Raw genomic sequence first — 22791 nt, 5'->3', positions numbered from 1 at the left:
GGGGTGCGGTTAAGCGGCTATAGGAGCTCTGGGAAAGCGTCTACGAACTGGCTCCATCACTCTCTGCACGGAGAGCTGATGTGTGTGGAGCGTACTGGCGCACTTTGACTGCCGTCGCATCATCTAGGTGAGGGCTGCACACTGGTGGTGGTGGAGAGTCCCCAGTACCCGCAAACCTGATACTGACAATTTCCCCCTGGCCTTTACCAATCATGGCCTCCTAATAATCCCCATCTCTGGCTTCATCACTCTGCTCTCCTCCCCACTGAGAGTTGTGTGGCGAGTGTACTGGTGCACTCTGGCTGCCATTGCATCATCTAGGTGGTGCTGCACACTGGTGGTGGTGGAGGAGAGTCCCCATTACCTGCAAAGCGCTTTGAGTGGAGTGTCCAGAAAACTGCTATATAAGTAAGTGTGAGGAATTATGTTGTTGTTGTTGGTGGTGGTGGTGGTGTTGGTGTTAAGACAGCTCAGGATATAGATGGCACCTAGATATGCTGCCACAAGGTATTGGGCATTTTTTCCTGGTCCTGTTGAACAGTTGTCCCGTGATACTATCTAGCAGGTGATAGTACCTAACACTAGCCTTTCTACCCTTCAGTTCAACAAGCTGATTAATTCCACTGTTGGTCTAAATGTTGAAATGTTTACAGTCATACTGGTAAAATGAGGCCAGTCTGAGACAACCATAGAGTTCACAACAGCGTGAGTGTTTTAGGCCAAAGGAATAACCACACAAGGTGATGACAATGCTTTAAAACAATCTGCATGCCAAGTGGACAATTTCACACTTCTCCAGACTGATATTTCCAAGGGTACGTGCAGTGACAAAGTGCAGATTCGAGTCTCATAACTGACTTTCTAACAGCTCAGTGTTGCTCCTGTTTTTCTCAGGGCCTATACAAGCCTTAACCCACATCTGCAGATTATGTAGATAATTGAAGGACAGTGTCCATGGTCATGTTAAACTATTTGACCTCTCCACAGTATGACTCCCTTTCAGCAGGAAAAACATTTAAAGCATAAGATCTTATCTTAAAGTAGAAGCTGAATTTTTCGCCATTGGTGTGCATGAAATGACAGTGTAGTGGTCTAAAGTACCGCGAGTGCCTTCACAGTAAATCACCTCCACATAGTAGTTATCTGGGCTCTCTCTGTAGGCGGACGCGATGCTGGCCTGCACCGCCTGAATCCAAGCTTGGCGCAGCTTCTCGGACTCCGCTTGAAGAACGCAGCTCCTGTGTGTGAACAGCAATCAAGAGCAATTAGATTTTGCATAGCAGTAGCTATGTTATCCTTAACAGAAAAGCTTTGCTCAATAGAAAAAGTGTAAACATGACTATCTGCATGACAATTTTCATGTCCTGCATGAGAACAAATGTCTCTGCCTTACAATCAACAGTCTATTTCCTTATGTCCTAAAGGTTTTCTGATAGACCATTTTATGGAAGCTTCTTCCACATTGTGTCTGAAGGATCTGGCCTTACTTTGTTGGGGAGACGACCTCGAAGCAGAACCTCCTCTCGATATCCTCACAAGGCTTGACTGAGCACAGTCTCAAGTCTTCAACCACCACTGTAAGGGCATCCTGTTCCAAACAAATCACAGGGTCGTCACTCCAACAGGCAGCCAGAACAGTCGCAGAGCTCAAGATACATGAATATTTGGCATGAGTGACCTCATATAGGATCCCCAAGTCCAGCCCTGAAAAGCCACAAAATATGCTGGATTTTGTTTCCACTCACTTCCCAGTTGCTGAACTTCATTCTCTATTGACAAATCCCAGCTTTTTTTAATAAACGATTTTCAGATCTCATATGTTTATTAAGATCAATTGCAGACCCCAGTTGTGAGAGCTCGTAACAACTTTCTAGCAGCTAGAAACGTATGGCATAAAATAATTAGCCTACTTATACACGAGATATACGCAATAGAGGGTTAATTGGAAAGATGAAAAACTTAAAAAACAACCCAAGGCAGCCTGTAGATAAGATCAGGAGCAAAGGTCATCATCTTTGCAACAAAAGCTTTGTCTTTTTACTGGCACTTAACTGTGATTGTTTGGAATTTCTAGCCTTCACAAAAATCACCAATTTAGATTTCAGCTCATGATGTGAAAAGAGGAAACATTAAATCATTCCAGACAAAAGACCCATTAACTTGCATGGGAGAGGCTGCAGTCAGCTCTCCAGCTGGCTGCCACTGGCTGGTGGACCACTGACAATCCCCGTTTCCACATAGGTCATCAGGAGACCTACCCAGATTCAACAACAAGCCAGTTCTTCTCTCCTTAAGGTTGGAGCCACAATTCCAACTGGATACGTCTTCAGCTGCAGTTATCTAAAATGTCCTAATAACCAAATTTAGGAACTATGGTTTACGAAGTTCTGACAACCATTTGGAATGGATGTGAATTCCACATTGTTCACACCTAGACAAGTTCAGAAACCAATACGTTTTAAACTTGGGAGCAGTAACTTTCAGAACAACCTACAAGAGTGTGTGTTCCTGAGGCTGCTGTCTAATGTCACTCACAGGGTCAGATTAACTTTGATGCAGTGCGGTCTCCAGCAGCTCCTGTTGATTTTCTCCAGGAGCTGTGAGCATTGTCAGATGAAGAACATTCCTGATGGAACTCTATCTGTCACTATACATCTGTCTGTGCAATCCATGAGCTTGAAAGTGAGTGCGGTGAACTTGTAATTTATGATTTTAAGAAACAAAATGTCAAAATTGAAAAAATATGGGATGCTAATGCTCAATTTGAAAAGCTCCAACATGTGCTTTAAAGATCAAGCTCCTTTCAAGATCCTGTAGAAGAAGAGTCTACTGGACCAATACTTATAAACTGCCTGGAAATGTATAGCAGAACACAATAACAATGCACTTGCCTTCAGCTTCTTCTGGTATACCAGTTGACTGTTTTGTATTGAGAACCACCTCCTACAAAAGAAAAAAAGGACCAGATATCATTTTCAAGACAGAGGTGTGCCCCATGCCCATGTGGCACTCTCAAGGGAAGGCAGCTCTAAAATTCTTTTCTGTGGAGACATTTCTGATGATTCATTTAACACAAGAAGGGTTCACATCCATCACTGTCAAGGTTTCTTTCACTAGGAATGGAAGATAGGCAATAATGATGTTCAGATCTGATCTTTGACAGCCCAAATCAATGCTGCAGACACACACTTTCCACTAGTAGCTGAAAAAAGCCACTTACGTGATAATGAATCATATTCAGACTCAAAAACAATATCCAAGGCGTAAATGGGCCACAAAAAACACAATCTGCACACTGGTTCATCAACTAAAATACTGCAATGCAGTTCTAGAACAAAACAAAAGTGTTTTTGTTTGCTTTTTCCCCCTGAAACATTCTTCCAGAACTATATACCAAATGCTTGGGCACCTAGTTTTTAAGAGCCCAATTGATCAATTCAGTTCAACTAATAGAGCTAAGGCACAAATCAAAGCCAATAAGCTGTGTTTAGGAGAATCAGAGGTACTCATCCTTGTAAAGCACTTCGACCCATTTTACCCAACAGAAGCAACTGAATTATAAACAAATAAATAAGGAGTTCCTGACTAACTAAACATGTGAAGGCACAGAGCCCTATTTGTTCATACAGTATAGTCTACATACTGCCCATAGATCACTGGTTTGTGAGTAGCCACCCTAGGATCCCAACCTGTGTGTTTGCTCTTTTATTTACCGAGATCTGGGTTGGGTTAAAAAACGGTATACCCAGTCAGCTGAAAAATCTTTCTTTTACTATTTCATGGTCAGGCCACACCTTGCTAGGCAATTCCTTAAATGCAGATGGCCAGTGGAATCATATTTCCAAACAATCCCAAGAAAGAAAACTCCTATGACCTTCTAGTTTTGTTTTACTTAAATGTAGCTCATTCTATATTGCTGCAAAAGCCAACATACTGTATGCACTCCTACATTTCAACATAATTGTGCAATTAGCACCCTGGGTTTGCAATGTGAAGAGAAGCACTGCCTAGCAGTGGATGGGCAAGTCAGAAGACTCCTGTATGTTGTTCTGCATGTGATTTGGAGCAGTGAGCCAAGCTGACTACAAATGGAATTTCAGAAAATCTGGGGGCAGAAAAAAAAACAATCACAGAGTGGTCACGCTGTAAAATTGTCATCATCTGATAAAATCCAATTGAAAATGAGCAGGTATCTTTATAATTGGGCATTTGCACACTGTGCAAAGCACAACATTGGAAAATGTTTACAGCCATCAGGCTGATGCTAAACATCTAGAATCACATTTTGACATTTAAAAAATACCTTATTTCCTATTGGGGCACATCAGGACAATGAGCACAAGACCCGTCTTCTATAAAATACTCGGAGTGAGCATTTCAGAGAAATCAGCTCTCAGCAGGACAAAGGAGCAAGACTAATTACCTGTTCCATGTCTTGAAGGCATTGCTGGCCCTCTTAAAGAGATACCCTTCCATGACTACACCATTCGGGGCATCCACATTGAACTCCACTTTAGAGTCATCATAGGAGAAGTCCTGCAAAACATGACAAACACAAATTGGTCATATGAAGCAGTATAGCTACTGTATACTATAACTTAATCAAGAAAGTTCTGAGCTCAAGCATTTGAAGACGGAGATGTGAATTCATAAAAATGCCAAGTGCACAGTGTTTGGTATTCGGGTTAAAAGTGCCAAAAAGAATTGAGTAAGAGTACGTATAAACCTATTTGAAAAGTAGTATTTTAACTGATGCAAGAACAAAGATGGATATGACTCAGAGTAACGAGGATCGTTCTGTGACAGGTCCATCAGTGAGAGAAATTCCCTGGAGAATGAGACATGTGGTTTTAACAATCGGATCAGTCCAAAGAAACTAGCAAACTGTCTTGATGTGGAACAGGTCACATTATAGAAGGCAGATCATCAGGTACCCTGGCTCTTCCATCATCATCATCACTGCCATCACCTTCCTGAGATCCATCTGTGAAATCGTTTTCAGATGGCAGTAGCTACTGTACAGTACAAAACATCGCAGGCAGAAAGATTCAGCACAGCATTAGAACGCTTGGAGCTCTGCATCTGCATGGAGCAGGGGGCTCCTTGAGTCTTTTTTCACAGCGATTACGTTGATGTCCTTCACATCCAGACGATGTGGAGAAACAGTGAAAATGGCGAACAATGTTAAGATCTGAAGATTACATTTGAAGCAAGCGATGTTACTGGATGTTAAAAACGTACAATGTGCTAGTAAGGTTTCGTTTACAATATTGTGTTCAATTTTGGTCACCATGTTTTAAAGAATTCTATACATCCCAGGGCTTATGGAATGCCCTACACTTAGCAGGATGAAGGACCTGAATCTTTTTAAGCTTGAATAAAGAAAACTATGAGGGGACCCGATACAAGCCCTCAAGTCGTTAAGAGGCACTGACGTCAACCCAGAAGATTTGTTTTTCAATGAACAATGAAATGGAGTTCAAAGGGCACAAGTGGAGACTACTGTATGTGGAAGTGCTTTTAAAACCCAGCGCAGGAGGCACTTCTTTACTAAAAGGGTTGTGGGAGCAGGGAACAAGCTATCCCAGCCATGCTGTTGAAAATAATACCCTAGTTCCTGTTGAGAAATGGATGAATGAGGTCGTTGGGTCAATTTAACCAACTAGAAAATGAGAGGAGACCATTGGACCCATCTCACCCATTTGGAACCTGATGATCTTCATGCTTGGGTGTTGTTCATGGGTACAGTGACACTGCTAACTGCTGAAAGAGGAGACTGCTATCTTCTGTGACCTGTGGGATACTCCACCACTCCGCCTGTCTGGAAGCTGATCAGGTTCATACTGTACATCAATGCTACGGGATTGTTACTGATCAGTAATGCTCCTCATGCCAACTCTGTGATGTTTTTAAGTTGATAGTGTGTCAAGTTCATACTGATTCTTCAAAATGAATGTGCACATTTTCTGTGATTTAGTTTTGTAGCTCTGATTTCACTAAATCCACTGGGTCTGAATGCTCTGTTAGCGAATTAGATGTTAAATATGCAAACTGATTTTACTATTGTACAGAAATGCATACTTCTGGGATTATTTAAAAACCCAAGGTAATGTAAGAAATAGCAATGTTTCTTTATAAATACGAACAGTACATAGTATTTCACCAATTACCCTAATACTTTTTTTTTACATTTTATCACAATGCTACCTCCTGATAGTCCTCATTTGACAAGACATCATGAACCATCCATTAGGCTTGTTCACTTATGCAATGTTGGCTATCTGTGGGGTTTTTTCATTGGGAAGCGTCATCCCCTTTCACAAGCCTTTCAGACAGATCTTGGTGGAAAGCTTGGTGTTTGCCTGTCATTTCCCCATGCCAAGACTGTAGAGGCAATGTGATTCATGGATTCAAACAGTACACTAAAACTGTACTCCTAAACAAGACACATAAGCCTAGAAAATTTGGTCAATTCTTGATTACCATCCAGTTTTTATTCAAAGGAAGCTTGTTCAAGTTTGAAAGCAGTTTCGAAGAAGAAATTTAGCAGAAGAGATGCATGTTTTTGCAGAAAAACCAACTTTTGGATGTACTCACAAAGCATATTTAATCATAGAGGATGTGTGGGAGGGTGGCTTCTGTTCATGCCTTCTGTTAAATTGCTAGGGCTGAGAAGCGAAAACAGGCATTCAGCTGGGACACAGTGACACTGCCTCTTTACAAAACCTGCCCACACACTTCACATTGTGTCTCTGGGTGGAGGAAAAAACAATGATGCTGCGAATGCAGTGTCTGCAGCCATGTTTTTAACTAACGATTAGGGGGAAAAAAGTTTTTTGGAATAGGATATGAATTTGAGGTAGAATCTCCATTTTAAAATTCAAAACTAAGTGTTTAACAGGAGGCTAATGAGTAGAATGTTTTGTGCACTAACAGTATTTGTACACTGTCTTCTATACCCCTATGTATAAACCAGGCAGAGTATCATAATAAAGTAAGAAAGCTTACAGGCAGGAAATACGTTTAAAAAATGGAATGAAATTAATGTTTACAAGAACAGTGGCCAATTTGATCTCGCCACATCATATGAATAGTCCCGAGTACATTAATACTCAAAGCAATAATATATATAGAGGCCAGCATGTTTTAGCACATTACAGTAGGATGCAATGAAGAATTCACTTGCACAGACGCACTGAAAGAAGACTTACTCCATACACGTTTGTTTTGTGGCATTTGAGACAGCTGCAGTACTTTCTCTACCATAGCTGTAAGGTAAAAGCTGTTCTATGCACTACAGATCAAGTGAAATTGTGTCATATGCAGTAGCATACACTTAAGATCAGATCACTTTATTGGCCATATACAATTTCTTGCATTAGGAACTTGTCTTTTCACATACCCCAACTGGCTCTCCATGAGACACACAGACAGGGAGAGAAGCTTGGAGTCAGAACACAGGGTCAGCCACTTATACGGCGCCCCTGGAGCAGCTGGGGTTAGGGGCCTTGCTCAGGGGCCCAACAGAGTAGGATTCCTCTGCCGGCCACAGGATACGAACCGGCAACCTTCCAGCCACAGGCACAAATCCTGAGCCACAGAGCCACCGTATCACCCTGAAGCAGTGGAAGATCACTGGAAAGGTTAAATTTGAGAGGAGGTCATCTGGCCGATTTTGTTTGTTCGTTTGCTAGTAATTTACTGATGTGGGGTTCACTTCCAGACTTTTTGCTGGAGAGTCTCTGGGAACCTTTGGCACTGAGGGTGGGTGTGCGACTCCAGAGAAGTTTAAAGAGTACCCTCAAAGTGGCTTGAAGAAACAAGGCATCAACAAGGAACAAGATAGTCACTACACCCAAATAAATAACTGATCGTTTATGGCAAATGGTCTAATTTAGTTTATTAATGCGGCAAGCTCACATTAACAGTGTAGCTATAACATTCTTACAAGAATTTTGCCTAAATTAAGAAACCTCTATGTTTTTTTAGCAAGTGAAAGCTGATCTTTACCTATAATGCGCTGAAAATGGGAAAAACCTATTCTAACGACTAAGCAAAATTACACATCTTGCCTAGGAAGATAAGGCCAAAATGCAAAACTGAATCTCTCCCCCAAAAAACAAGGACACCTACTGTGCCATCTAGCTTTTAAAGACTTGCAGCTGGGTTCCATTATAAGCACTAGTGTGTCAAATGTATTCAAAAGACACTTTCTGCGTGATTCATCCAAGCAACCTTTTAGACGTCCCAGCAGACACGTCTGCTTGTCTGACGCAGGCTGTTGCATAACCAGCCCTCAGCAGAAACCGTGGCATCAGCTCCTGCACAAAAAACGCCAACACTACAGCTGCGTGGGCTCACTGTGGCCAGAATTTTCCATACTTCCCTTCCTAGATCAATACCAGACACGAAGAACCATTCACCAGGGATATGCACAGCAATTTTAACAAGGGACATAAAATTTCAAAATATACAGAACAGACACTAATTTCAAGGTAAATATATTTTAGGTACAAACTGAAATCTCTTCAAAATATGTCAGCACATCAATTTAGACATACACGGTGAAAATGCATATCATCCTATATTTGATCACCAAAAATATAGTGTCTGGTCAATTTGTATAGCAGTAATACATCATTTGCTTTATAAATACTATATTTATTTTTTGTTTTACACATCTAAATAAACATGTGAAATCCAGTTTAAAAGCACAAGCATGACAACACCATCAATGTAGGGGTTATGCACACTTTTGTGGGGAAAAGATTCCTGTTTTAGTGGGGTCTCATAGCTGTCCGCCGAAAGCAACACACTCCAGATATTAGCCAATATAAATGGAACGGAATAAAACTGAAATATTCTGTCCTGAAGAGCCCACATTACACAACGCACGTTCTTAGATTGACATCAATTTGCTTTGGACCTTGACTTTGTGTGGATATGTGGATTTTAGAATTCTCTAATGGGATGCTCAGGTTTTAGATGATCATACTAACCATTTTAATGAAATACACAAAATGAACTACAGAAATGACAGACTCCCATAGCATCACTAACAAAAAAAAGAACGAAAACTCCATGTATAATAACCACAAATGTATATCTCCCACTGAAAGGCATTGTATTTAAGTGGTAGGAAAATCTGCACAGATGAAGTATTTACTGTATTCCCATATGCCTAAAGTTAAACATGATCAACCATTATATTTTAAACAAAGTGCACCACCTCACAGAATATCTGAAGGCTTGGGTTCGATGTAACATCCGTACTGTACATATCCAAAATACTGCCAGGCAGTACCAAAGCAGTTAGGCCTCATAATCTTGACACCAGCTGGACAACTTTAAACCTTAATGAGAGCCTGCAAGGCCAGGAGAATGTGGTTTTATAAATTACAAATGAGAACATGTTTGATGTAATAGGACAGGAATAGGTCAGACGTTGTGAGAGGATGCCCCATATCGCTTATGACAGTGCTCTGTTTCAGCCAGAACACCTCGTGGCATCACAAACAGCTGAACACATGTTAAAATGCCCAGGGAAAGAAGGGGTGACTAAGTTACAGTATCCTAATAAGAGCTTGTGGGAACAGCACTGAAAAACAGGCCATGGAATAGGGGATACAAGATCCTTATGCATCGGTTTCATGTCTCTTTTACAACCTGGCCAAAAGAGAATCATGTTACATCTATCGTTTTGATGCAGCTTCCTGAATTTTCATTTGAACTCAAGCAGAATTCAGAATGCTTCTCCAACATGTTAGTGATTAAGATTAAGTTTCTTTTAGGATCATGCTTTGAAAAACATCCCACATAATGCACATGCTATTGTGTATTATACTTATTTAAATAGTGTCGGATGTCTATTGCACTCTTAGTAATACTTTTTCATAAATTACATGGATGCCCTTGTTCCACTGGCGGACAACAGCAATGTGTGCCTATATATTTTATTACGATGTTCGCTTAAGCTATTCCATAAATTAAATGGATTAAATTGTGCCATTCTGAGAAATGTCAGATGACATCAAATGACAGTAAGACAGCTTTGGAGCCCTCAAGACTTAGCAGAGCTTTCTAGTTAAACTGTCAAATGATACTTCATCCATTTAATGATGGGATGTTCAGTACTTTGCCAGTTTTGGATTTTTTAAGTTTCTTTAAAGCAAACTGATAATTGTATATACAATAATTATATTTATAAACTGGCTCAACACATTCTGATAAAACCAGCTTTTTTGTTGATAAACAAACTAGCACCGTACAAAACATTTATAAATGTTGATGGCTATTTAAATAATGAAACACAGATACTCATACCCTGCTTTTTTTCCAGTAAATATCCACATGAGCTCATCTTATCAAATAACTACCAGCCAAACAATTATAACCTTTTCTTATGTTTTTGTGGCTAGATCCCACAAAAGCACAAACTAAAATGGATCTGTTATTAAAGGTACAAATGTCACAATTAGTAACAGACTCGACCTGAAACAATCATTAGTTTACCTGCAACATGCTCCATGACATGAAAGGAAATATATACAAAACTGTGGGCTTCCATCACAAAAACACATCATATCCATGGAACCAGGAACAAAACATAAGTGTTAGTATTGTCCCCATTTTAAAATTCACATGTAACTCTTTAGCCTCAGCACATTCTAACAACGATCTGGCGCTATCCATGGTGCTTAAATATTTTCCTCTCTGCCCTTCACTATACAGCCAAATAGGAACAGGGGAAAAAAAAGCACATCGGGTCAGTCATGCATTCAACATCATGAAGATGAAAATCACCTGGAACTTAAAATTTATCGTCTCTCCTCATTTACAACAGATAATGAAAAATGTTAAATCGGCAATGCTTTTACTTGTTTTACTTGTCCTAGCTTGCAGCAGCAGTTCTCCTGGTTAACAGTGGAGTTGCAGACATGTGTACTGGCTCACCCTGTATGAAGTTAGTTCATTCATCTGCAAATGATGGCCACTGCGAGCTTAAATAAATTATTTAAATTAAAAAAACTGATTCAAATGATGAGGCACAGCAGGGATGGCAGCTATTACTGGTGCTTCATACTGTAGCTCTGAGGTCTTGGGTTAGGGTAGATTCTGAATTGGTCCGAGTCTCTCCCTGGGCTCATGTGGATTTCTTAATTGGTGTCCTTTTCTGTCCGTGTGTGGGCGCTCTACAGTTGCGGGGAAAACGTCCAGGATGCCACAATCCTTACCAGGAATATCCATCCATTCAGCCATTTTCAAAGCCCTTCATACAAAACAGGGTTGTGAGGGGAGCTGAGCCTATCCCAGCCACAGGCACAATGCACAATTGAAAGGATGCCAGCCCATCACAGAGCACACACAGACACAGGCGTGTACACCAACATGTCTTTGGACTGTGGGAGGAAACCAGAGAACCCAGGGAGAACATACAAACTCCACAGAGACAGCCCACCAACAATTAAATCCAGGGCCTCAGTGTTGACCACAACAACAAGGCTGACCACTGTGCCACGAAGGAATATACAGCACACATACATGTCAAATGAAAGGTTCTACCATTTCAGTGTCTGGACACCCAGAAGACTGAAGAGTAGAGCAGAAAATGACAATCACCAAATCTTACGCATGTGCATACAGTTCCATGACAGCAGTATTTGCTCCCATTCAGAATTTCTGAATTTTTGCCTGTTTACACTACTGAGAGTCATGTATGTCCTAGTGATATACAGTACTGTATAAAGGCAGCTGTGTGTTTTGCTTACTTCATAACCCATATCCAGCGTCCCTGTGTGAACATGCTAGCGTCTCCCTGGACTCAGTAACTGGTTGCACCAGATTTAGCTGCAATAACTGCAGCCAAACATTTCCCTTCAATGCTGATCAGTGTCTCATATCGCCGTGTAGGATTCCGGCACATTCCTCTATGACAAACTGCATCAACTCGATAACATTTGAGGGTTTTCCAGCATGAACGGCTCACTTCAGCCTCTGCCACCACATTATCCCGGGGTTTAATTCTACACTTCGAACTGGGAATTCCAAAACACTCAATCTCTGTTTCTTCATCCACTCTCTTGTACACATGCTTGTATGGTTCCGGTCCAAGTGTGCTCCAGCCTCAACTGAGAATGACCCGATATTCTCCTCTAGAATTCTCCGATACAAGACATAATGCCATTCCTTCAACGATGGCAGGTCATCCGGGTCCTGAGGCAGCAAAGCATCCCCAGACCATGACACTACCACCACCATGCTTGACGCTGGTATGAGGTTCTTACTGTGGGATGCAGTGTTTGGTTTTCTGCCAGGTATAACAGCTCCTACTGTATGTAGCCTGGAAAGTGACACTTTTGACCCCCTGTTTCCACATAACATTCCCCAAGAGGACTGGGGAATCATCAAGGAGCCTTTTGGCAAAATTCAGGTGAGCAAAGTTCTTCTTCGTGAGCCATGCTTTCTGCTCCCATGAATCCCATTCTCTACCCAGTGCTTTTCTGCTGGTGGGGTCATGAACACTGACTTGAACCAAGGACAGAGAGAGACATGCAGGTCCCTGGATGTTGCTCTGGGATACTCCGTGACCTCTTGGATGGTTTTATGGTGTGACCCTAGAGTGATTTTGGCAGGATGGCCACTCTTAGGAAGATCTGTTATGGTCCAAAATCTTTGTCATTTCAAGACTCTGACTGTGCACTGGTGGAGCCCCAGATCTTAAGAAATGTTTCTGTAGCCTGTTCTAGACTAATAGACATCAATGAATTTTTCAACGGTCTTCAGGTAGATCTCTTCAGTGGGACATGACATTCGATGCTGAATGTCAAGTGAAACAAGCACCAAAAACCCCTATTTTATTCACTCGGGCTCTTTCTACATCGATAGAAACCACATGAAGCTCTGTTGAACTTCGGTGGCGCAAACATACAAATCTGAAAGGGGTAAAATACTTTTTCACCGAACTGTGTAGAGCATGCAGTATCAACAGACTAAACACACACAAAAATCTGTACAGTACCTTACGTTACAAAGGAATAGGGAAAAAACATCCAATACGCGAGTACGCAAAAGAACTTCCAACTAGTTTGTAAAAGAATGAAGTAATAATTAGGTGGATACTAGCGCTGCACGGATGGTCTGTAAAACTATTAATTGGGGGCACACGATCTCAAGGTTTTAATGTGAAAACAGTACAGTATAGTTTAACGTATTATTATAAACCTCAAAACGCTTCCTAAGTCATGCAAATGTACAAGAAGCAGTCGAAAACCTCGCAACGGACAACAAAACTAAATTTGATTAGACTACTAGCTGCTTAATGAAAATGCATTCACCTTCTGAATACTTACGGAACCTAACATTTTGTTTCTTCTACATGTTGCTTTGAAAGCAGCAGCGACAAAGTCCATCTATCCACGCAAACTCGTTTGTATTTTGGAATCAAACGGGAAAAACAATCCAATACGAAAAAACAAACACACAACGGCAGACACACCAACAAAGCAGTGGGAAAACATTTAACTCACCAGCGTGTAATCCAACCTGCCGAAAATCTTCATCTTCCCTATATTTGTACAATCCAAAAACATGGGACGCTAAACCACGAAAGAAGAGCGAGAAGAGGCGAAACAAAAAATAAAAACCTAGTTCTTTTCAGAAGCGCATCGTTCCCCGTGTTACAAGCGCTGCCTGCTCTCGGAAACACTGACCAAACAAACCCACGCGAGTCGCGCCGCGCACGGAGTGACACGGTTCGCCGCAGCTCTGTAATGCCTGAGCCGAAAAGCCACCTGTCGCCTCCTTGCGCCTCGACGCGTGTTCAGAGCGGCTTAGAATGAAGCTAATTATCATACAGCTGTCACTTTTTACGTGCGGCGCTCACAAACAATAAGCCCCCAGCCCCCACTGTCACTCCCCTGACCTCTGCGAGTCAGCAGACTGCAGGAATTTCGCAGACACCGCCAGACCGCGGCTGGGTTGATGGTGCACCACCCTCCGCGCACTGTGGAGCTCCTCTCAGCGGGGGTATATCACTTTTAGGAATTACGAGGCTCCATCTGGTTCGCACCAGCCCGTAACGCCGTCCTTGCTTCATCGAGCAAACATCGCCGCTGCCTGCCAGCCTCTGCGCAGGACCGTACATCTTTGACGCAAATGGTTGCGTTTACATTTAGAGAACCAACATCGGGGATTAAAATTAAAAACTTGAAAGCTCCACCATGGAAACTGCGCGCAAGATTATTATTTTAAAAGCCCCGTTTCAAGTACGAGATGCGCAAAACATGTAGTCCCTAGCAAACGAATTTGCTAATCGCTGAACAAGACGAAAGAATAAGTTGAAGACACTCTTATCGGTGATTCGTGTATTAAAAGCTAGGTTATGGTTTCCAACTCAGTGAAAGCATGAAAAGCCTTATGTTTTTCAAGAACAGCAGGCATATGGAAGCACAAGACTCGGAAAATAAAGGGCAATGCGATTTTTTTTCCTTCTCGGAACAGGAGCCTGAGAAACCGAGACTCCAGAATGCAACTTTGATCAGAACAGATAGTTGAAGAACTGTTGAAGTAAACTTGACTTCGTAAAACGAAAAAAAAAACAGGTTTATCTGTCAATGACTTAAAAGTGTACATGAATATATATGACACCTTTTATTCTTCTTTAAATGGGAAAAAAACATTTAGTTTTTGCAAGTGCACTTGAAAAACCTCGTCAACATGAAACAAGACACGGCTTAGACGTGTATAGAGGGATAATGTACTCTACACAAAAGCATGGGAAATATAGCAGATGTTGCCCCCAGAGAATAGATTAAGGCTTCCTTAGATCAGGCAGGAGAAAGTTTCAGTGATAAAAAGAGAAAGACGGCAGAAATATTTTAGAGAACTCTGGTAGGAGTCACAATGTTAAGATTGCTGATGCACTCATCCAGTCGTCATTTAACCGGTACAATTGAATTAGAGACGGTAAAGACGCATCTGAAGCTATCAGGCTTTAAAAGGAGGAATACACATTACGATGCAAACATAATAATTGAATAAAACGCTCAGTTTTCTGTACATTTTGACAGCATTTGTATTAAATAATGCCCTCCTTGCCATTTCGTTTTTCATTTGCCCAGTGCCAAACTGCACAACAAACTACATAAAAAACCTTACCAACTTTTACCGAAAACGCATTATGAACGACCGCAGCAGAATTATGTAAAAGAATTTCAAGGCAATGAACTTCAAGAGCGACAGTTTTATTGCATGTCAGTGCGGATAAAATCAAGCCTGGCTAATGTGTCAGTTCAGACAGCCTCAAGGCTGGAAACACAATTTAGGCTTCTGGAAACTTCTGAATCAGTGTTGTCCTCATCCATGCAAGCCTGTATCATTTCTGACCGAGTAGTTTCATATTTCCATGGACCTCTGTGGGTATTTCCTGGAATACTGTAATGTTTTGCTCTGTAATTGTTACTGGAAGCAGATCAGCCTACAAAATGGGGTATTATCTCTATACGTTTTATCAAAATATAACTAAAAATCTAATTTCGCGTCAGCCAGCTCTTTCGGATCAAGATCACCTCTTAAAGAAAATGCTCCCCAACCTAAACTCTACAGATTGTATTTAAAACAGAAGCTTCTAAGTTTTTATAATAGTCCTTGAAGATAAGAAATACTATGCTATTAAATTATAAAGGACACCATCAAAAACAACAAAACGAGAACGTTCTACTTCTCAGAAAGAGATAAGAGTGATGCAGAAAAGGAGATTATATAATCTGCTCCTCTGAGTGATGAAAATATCTGGTCTTGCATCTATAAAATGAAAGGTCTGTCAGCAGGTAATCAATGTGATGTAGGGTATCGATTTTCTTTTTCTTCTATCAGGATGGCACGTGTACATTTTTCTTTTCATTAGGGTTGAAGATGTTAGCGAGAGCAAAAATCCCCTTTTCTACAAGGTACGGTACGGTTCAATAGGAACACTGACCTTAAAGGCCACAGACAACATTGGAGTTTGCAATATTCAGACCAATGTGCGCTTTAGAAGTGCGCAGAGCGAAGGGAGCTCACATTCAAGCAGTCTGACATATTGCACTGGGCCAAGTTCATTAATCATTTATCCAGATGTTCCCTTCACCAACTTCAACAGCACTGAAAGCACAGGGGCTTTACTTAAAATGGCGGAATGGAAATCTGTAGAGATCCATGGGGGAGATGAAGTCTATTTTACCCCTCTCCTCAAAACACTCCTGGCATGGGGCACAAAAAATGAGTCAGTTCCAACAAACACATTGGCACTGTATCTCTCAGGTCGGGAGTTTGTGCTTTTTTACATACAGTATGAGCCATGGGAAAAAATACATAATGCCACAGTTGGAAGATCATAAAATCATAATTGTCTTAAAAAATGAAAATTTCTGATAAATGACATACATGTAAAGACCTTCCATCACACCCACTATGGTAACAAAAAGCAAATGTATCATAAAAAATTAAAACATCTAAAAAACAAACATACCATAATGTATCCCCAGGAAATGATTAACTACAGTGGCCAGCAGCACCCTGTAACTCACAACTGGCAACCCACTGAAGCTCAGCAGGTGTGAGCCTGGTCAGTACCTGGATGGGAGACCTCCTGGGGAAAACTAAGGTTGCTGCTGGAAGAGGTGTCAGTGGGGCCAGTAGGGGGTGCTCACCCTGTGGTCCATGTGGGTCCTAATGCCCCAGTATAGTGACGGGGACACTATACTGTAAACAGGTCCCGTCCTTCGGATGAGATGCAAAACCGAGGTCCTGACTCTCTGTGGTCATTAAAAATCCCAGGGTGTTTCTCAAAAAGAGTAGGGTTATAACCCCGGCGTCCTGGACAAATTTCCCATTGGCCCTTACCAATCATGGCCTCCTAATAATCCCCCCATCTATGAATTGGCTTCATTACTCTGCTCTCCTCCCCACTGATACCTGATGTGTGGTGAGCGTTCTGGTGCACTATGGCATCCAGGTGAGGCTGCACACTGGTGGTGGTGGAGGGGAGTCCCCATTACCTGTGAAGTGCTTTGAGTGGAGTGTCCAGAAAAGTGCTATATAAGTGTAAGCAATTATTATTACAGCATGTGATGATTTGGACCACATTAAGACCTTATTATTATTATTAAGACTGAAGACCTTATTTGTACAGCATGGGGCTTCTATGGATGGTTTTAAGGCAAATCAAAGCTAATGAATTGATTAAGGACTACTTTCCTAGTGTAATACACCACCACACAGACATGGTTACTAAGCTGTAGCATGGGTTAACAACATTAGATTCTGCATCTCTTGAGTACAGGAGAATTGTTATTCTTCCTTTAAGTTATCTGATCTTGCTATGCTGTTTTTATTCTTACAGAAAACTCCAGTACTGGTATGCCAACAAGTAATTTTTACTTTTTCAAACTCCACTTACTATCCATTGTCTTTTAGCACCCCCCAAACACCTTGCTGGGAAGATCCCTTCAGTTAAGGACTCTATAAACCAAAATTAAAATTAAAATTAAATACATTCTTGAGAAGAAACGCGTCACCTGCAGACTGTCATACTGTACATCCACACTCTCCTTAGTGCTGTTAAGCCATAAAAATGGATTTCTTTCTGTCTCCAGCATCAATTATTCATATGGATGGGCTATTATTGCTCTTGTCTCAGTCAAACACAGGAGATTGCAAATGGTGGTGATCATTAGAGACAGAGAGCCTCACTGCCATCCAGTAACTTTCAGACAGCGTGTGTTTGATGCCATGTGACCAGCAAAGGTGTCTTGGTCTCTGGAAAGAGAAACAATATGTGTCACTGAACCCCAATACATGTAAAAACGTAGGTTCCAGGGCCTCAGAACACTAATGAAACCACGTGGAAGCCATTCCACAGCTGAACAGATCAGCCGAGCTGATTCCAGAGCCCTGTCAGAATTAGATGGAGAGCATGTATTGAACAGTCTCTAAAATGCAGGTTCAGACAGCGTGCGAGTACTTCAGCTTGTTCCTCAAAGCATTATGGCCGATGGATACAAGACTGAAAAGCAATGTGAAATGTTTGTTTCAGTATTAAGGGGTTTCTAACCCCCGAAATAATCAAAGAATTCATCAGAACCAGCTGCACTGAAGTCCTAACACACACCTATCCAACAGAAACCTTTCCATATTGCTTTCAAGACATTATGCTCCCTATCTGCAGGGGTTACCTCGGATACTACTTGCAAAATAGCATTAAAACAGTGCTGTCCTAGCAAGGCTTCTTAATGTGAAACAATGTTTTTTTTTTGCATTACATTTATCAAACATTAAGTATTGGTATATCCTGCTTGGTGCTCTATAAGAAGAATACAAGAGTGGCGTTTTCAAGTTCAAATAAAAATAAACCACTGAACTCTCATACTGTTTCTAACTTTTGAGAGTCTTGAGACCTTCTTCATAGTTATTACAGTGTTTGTGAATGTTTTCAAATTTGCCGTGTGATTAAACTGAGGGGCACGGTTGCATAGTGGTCACAGCATGACTGGCTCGCAGCGCTGAAGTTCCAGACCTGGGGTGCTGTCTGTGTGGAGTTTGTATGTTCCCCCTGGGTTTCCTTCAGGTGCTCTGGTTTCCTCCCACAATTCAAAGACCTTCTGGTAGGTTAAATGGTTTCTGTCCCTGTTATGGACTGGTGTCCTGTCCGGGGTGTACCCTGCCTTGTGCCTGCTGCTTGCTGGGATAGACTCTGGCCTCCCTGCTACCCTGACTGGGATGAAGTGGTGAGAAAACGGGTGTACAGATGTGAATAAACCTGATTTGAATTGCATATACATTGGTGAGTGAATATATTGAAAAACACAGCTCAAAATATGATTCTAATTTATACAGTATGAACAATCTCACCTATGTGATTCTCACTGCATGGGGCGGAGCGGTGGCTCTGTGGCTCAGGATCTGCGCCTGTGGCTGGAAGGTTGCTGGTTCAATTCCTGCGGCCAGCAGAGGAATCCTACTCTGTTGGGCCCCTGAGCAAGGACCTTAACCCCAACTGCTCCAGGGGTGCCGTATAAATGGCCAACCCCAAGCTTCTCTCTCCCTGTCTGTGTGTCTCATGGAGAGCAAGCTGGGGTGTGTGAAAGGACAAATTCCTAACACAAAAAAATTGTATATGGCCAATAAAGTGATCTCATCTTATGAAAAACACTTAGGAGCACACATTGACACTACATTTTCTACATGTTGGAAAAAAATATAAAAGTTAAGGGAAGCTGTGTTAAAATAGTGCACTGGTTTAGTATGACCTAATTTAGAATAAAATGTATAATTTTGATCACCACCTAATAAAAACAAGATACTGCTGCTGCTCTGGAATCCGTCCAAAGAACAACAATTTTTTAGGCTTACAAAAATCTCCTGGTCTTACAGGCTAAAAAAAAAACGAACCCTTTTAGCCTCGAAACAGACAAGACTATGGAGGGTCCTGATCTAGGCATTCACATTGTGAACAACAGTAGCTGATTCCAAAGAAGGACATGAGTGAAAACTACAGAGAAAAACATTTTAACTTCTGAACAAGTGACTATTCCGTCTGGAACAACCCAGCCATGTTGTTGAAGAGCAGAACAATAAAGATGTTGAGCACTTTTACCCAGCAGTGTACACTCTCACATCTGTATGACCTCTCAGCTAAATACTGTACATTTGTTTAGTCTATGTTTGTAACAGGTTCCTACATACAGTACATTATTAAACGGAAATCACTACGTAAGGAGCTATTAATAAAAAAAAGAATGAGAAAGACAGAAAAGGTTGATTTAGTTCAGTTTAAAAACTCCTCAAAAACCTGCCATCAGTTTAGAATGTTTGAGAGAGGAGTTAAATAGGAGCAGGTATAGGTTAATTCCATGCTGAAAAACTAGAAAGAAGCAACAATGTTTCAGCTGTTGAGCATTCTTCAGGTAATTCTGTCATCCAACAATGATATTTTTTAAATGGTAACTTTTTGATGTACATTTTCCTAATGTGGTCGGTACAGGCCTGCTCCCCCATCCTGACAGAATCAAAACATCCCCGAAACATCAGCCCTCACAGACTTCATAAGGGAATAATGAAAGGCTCAGCCACATTAATCTGGGTTCTGAGGGAAAAAAAATGCAAAAAGAAGATTAATCCATTCACTGAAAATCAAAACGCTGGTTTCCTACAGCGATCGCACAGACAGAGGGGGTCATGGTACTGTATATCCGCTTAAGTCAAGGGCAAATAGCAGAGGCATTACTCTACATGACCTGAGCTTTGGGTCCCTGGTAATCTGTCGAAATGCACCATTAAATCAATGCAATTAATCTGAAAAATAATGTTAGAAGTACAAAGTCGGTGCTCTGCTCTGGGCACTTCAATGAGAAAGGGAAATAAATGAGTGTTAATGAGCTGGTTTTGGTTTTGTGCTCCAACACATGTGCTGTCTGCAGGGTGTTTGATCATGGAGGAAAGGCTGAAACAGCACTGTCTTCACTAAAGATTTTAAGCGGTCCCCTGATTGGGGTAAAGGCCTGATTATTAAAACACTGCTGACTCAATTCCTGCCTCTAACTTTTAATTGCTAAAAAGTACTCTAAACATGCAAACCTTTAGGTTCTCTGTCTCTTGGATGAGAGAAAAATACTGCCCAAGTCCTTGCTGATACACAGTGCATGTCAAAAAATGTTTTGTTTTCTGGGGGGTAGGGTCTAATATACTGTAATACAGACTGTTCGAGAACCAATTTATTTTCATACAGATGGTGAGCTACAGAGCACATTTTACTGACATCGGAATGTCTTGCACTGATTACTCTGATGGCTTGGATGGATGCTATGGATTTGAACTCTGTCTTCCAGGATGCGGAATGTGTCATAGACTCTTTTTTTCTGTTTTTTTTTTCTGCTGAGCGACAGAAACAGAACACTCGTTCTCTGTGCAAGACATTTCGAACGCCAATTTATAGAGATTCTTTATCAACTCGGTTCGTATCCCGTGGCCGGCAGAGGACTCCTACTCCGATGGGCCCCTGAGCAAGGCCCTTAACCTTGCTTTTGAGAAGTTGGTCCACCCATTTGACTGGGATTTGAATTTGAGGCAAACCCGCATGCTACCGATGAAATCTACTGAAAAATGTATTTGTAATTTTATGTTTAATTTACATATGTTTTGCCTGGGGGCCACATCATGTCTCCCTGGGGACATCCAAAATAAACAATCCCTTTCCTAATGTTAGAGATGTTCTTCAAAAAGGTTACCCGTTAAAATATGCTTCAATGCCTTAAGAATGTCAGTGTTTCTGCAATTTCTTGTTATCTCTGTGCTTGGGGGTGTGCTGAGGTCTTTGAGATTGCCTGAATGCTGTGAACATCTTGAACTTTCAATGCACAAGAAAGATCTTCATAAGAATTCCATACACTTTAGATTATTAAAACATTTGCCCGCAGTCATTTCACCCTGAATTTTATAACTGGAAGCTCACTGAAGCCCAGCAGGTGTGAGCCTGGTCAGTACCTGGATGGGAGACCTCCTGGGAAAAGCTAAGGTTGCTGCTGGAAGAGGTGTTAGTGGGGCCAGCAGGGGGTGCTCACCCTGCTGTCTGTGTGGGTCCTAATGTCCCAGTATAGTGACATTGACACTATACCGTACAAAGGCGGTGTCTTTCGGATGAGACGTAAAACCGAGGTCTCATCATTAAAAATCCCAGGGCATTTCTTGAAAAGATTTTGGCGTCCTGGCCAAATTCCCCATTGGTCCTTACCAATCATGGCCTCCTAATAATCCCCATCTCTGAACTGGCTTCATCACTCTGTTCTCCTCCCCACTGATGTGTGGAGAATGTACTGGATATTTCATCCAGGTGGGGCTGCATAATGGTGGGGGTGGAGGGGAGTCCCCATTACCTGTAAAGCGCTTTTAATGGAGTGTCAAGAAAAGTGCTATGTTAGGGCAAGGAATTATTATTACTGTATTTATTCTGCATCAAATGGTAAGAAAATAAAACAATTACCCTCAGTATAGCCTCAAGCATGTTCTCAGAATGTATTCCTTCCTTAGGAAACACTCTGTACATCTGCTCAGAAAGAGGATAAGAATACGCTGACTTGCAACTTTAATACAGAATGTCAGGACCAGTTACAGCTACATGTCTTAACTATGGTTTGCTTTTCTGTTGGTCCCTCACTCCTTCGGTGATCTGCCATCTGGTGGCTTTTCTAAGACTTAGTAAGCTTGGCTCAACCCCTGCACAAACCCCCTCATCACCCTCTACTAATCCAATGTTCACCTGGACCATATAGAGCTCAATAATTAGCCAACTTCAATGCGCCGGAGTTCATGTTATTTTTTTTTTTCATCTGAAATATTGAACATTTTATATTATACTGTACACCCACCTGATTCAGAATTAAAATGGAAAATTTGGAACATTTCTGCTGCACAACCAGTACTTAAGGGATCAGGGATTTGCAACAACACGCCGAGTACTTTCACAAAGTTCAGGATTTTGTGCTTAATTCAAAATGTGTCAAAGTTTTCTATACTGTTAATTAATTTATTTTGTTACCGAGATTTATGAACCAGTCGGAGAAATTGGGACTGCAGTTCCCCCTATAACTGGAGGACTGATGCACCCCTTCTTGACAGTACTGCTGGCTCACATACTGTACACATGGCAGATCTCCATGGGTCACTGTTACACAACCTGGAGGCTAGCTGTGCACCACGACCAGGGGGAATCCTGATCAAGGTCAGTGCTGGAGTTCAAACCATGTTCTAGGGGATGCA

General features: G+C 41.5%; 1 protein-coding gene across 8 annotated transcripts in view; it reads right to left on the bottom strand.

Annotated features, from left to right (window-relative positions):
• Nucleotides 1-22791, bottom strand: part of LOC148641970 (arf-GAP with coiled-coil, ANK repeat and PH domain-containing protein 3-like) — a 177348-nt gene that overhangs the window by 27984 nt on the left and 126573 nt on the right. For all 8 annotated transcript variants that reach the window (XM_088616932.1, XM_088616931.1, XM_088616936.1 and 5 more), the window contains exons 11-14: nt 4424-4536; nt 2892-2943; nt 1488-1588; nt 1127-1238 (exon numbers count right to left, since the gene is read on the bottom strand). In XM_088616932.1, the coding sequence (XP_088473058.1) occupies nt 1127-1238; nt 1488-1588; nt 2892-2943; nt 4424-4536 (378 nt within the window). The remainder of the gene's footprint in view (nt 1-1126; nt 1239-1487; nt 1589-2891; nt 2944-4423; nt 4537-22791) is intronic.

This window comes from Lepisosteus platostomus, chromosome 23, assembly GCF_059453375.1.
Source record: "Lepisosteus platostomus isolate fLepPlt1 chromosome 23, fLepPlt1.hap1, whole genome shotgun sequence".
Taxonomy (NCBI): domain Eukaryota; kingdom Metazoa; phylum Chordata; class Actinopteri; order Semionotiformes; family Lepisosteidae; genus Lepisosteus; species Lepisosteus platostomus.
The sequence above is the reverse complement of the archived record's forward strand: the minus strand, read 5'-3'. Positions and strand labels throughout refer to the sequence as shown.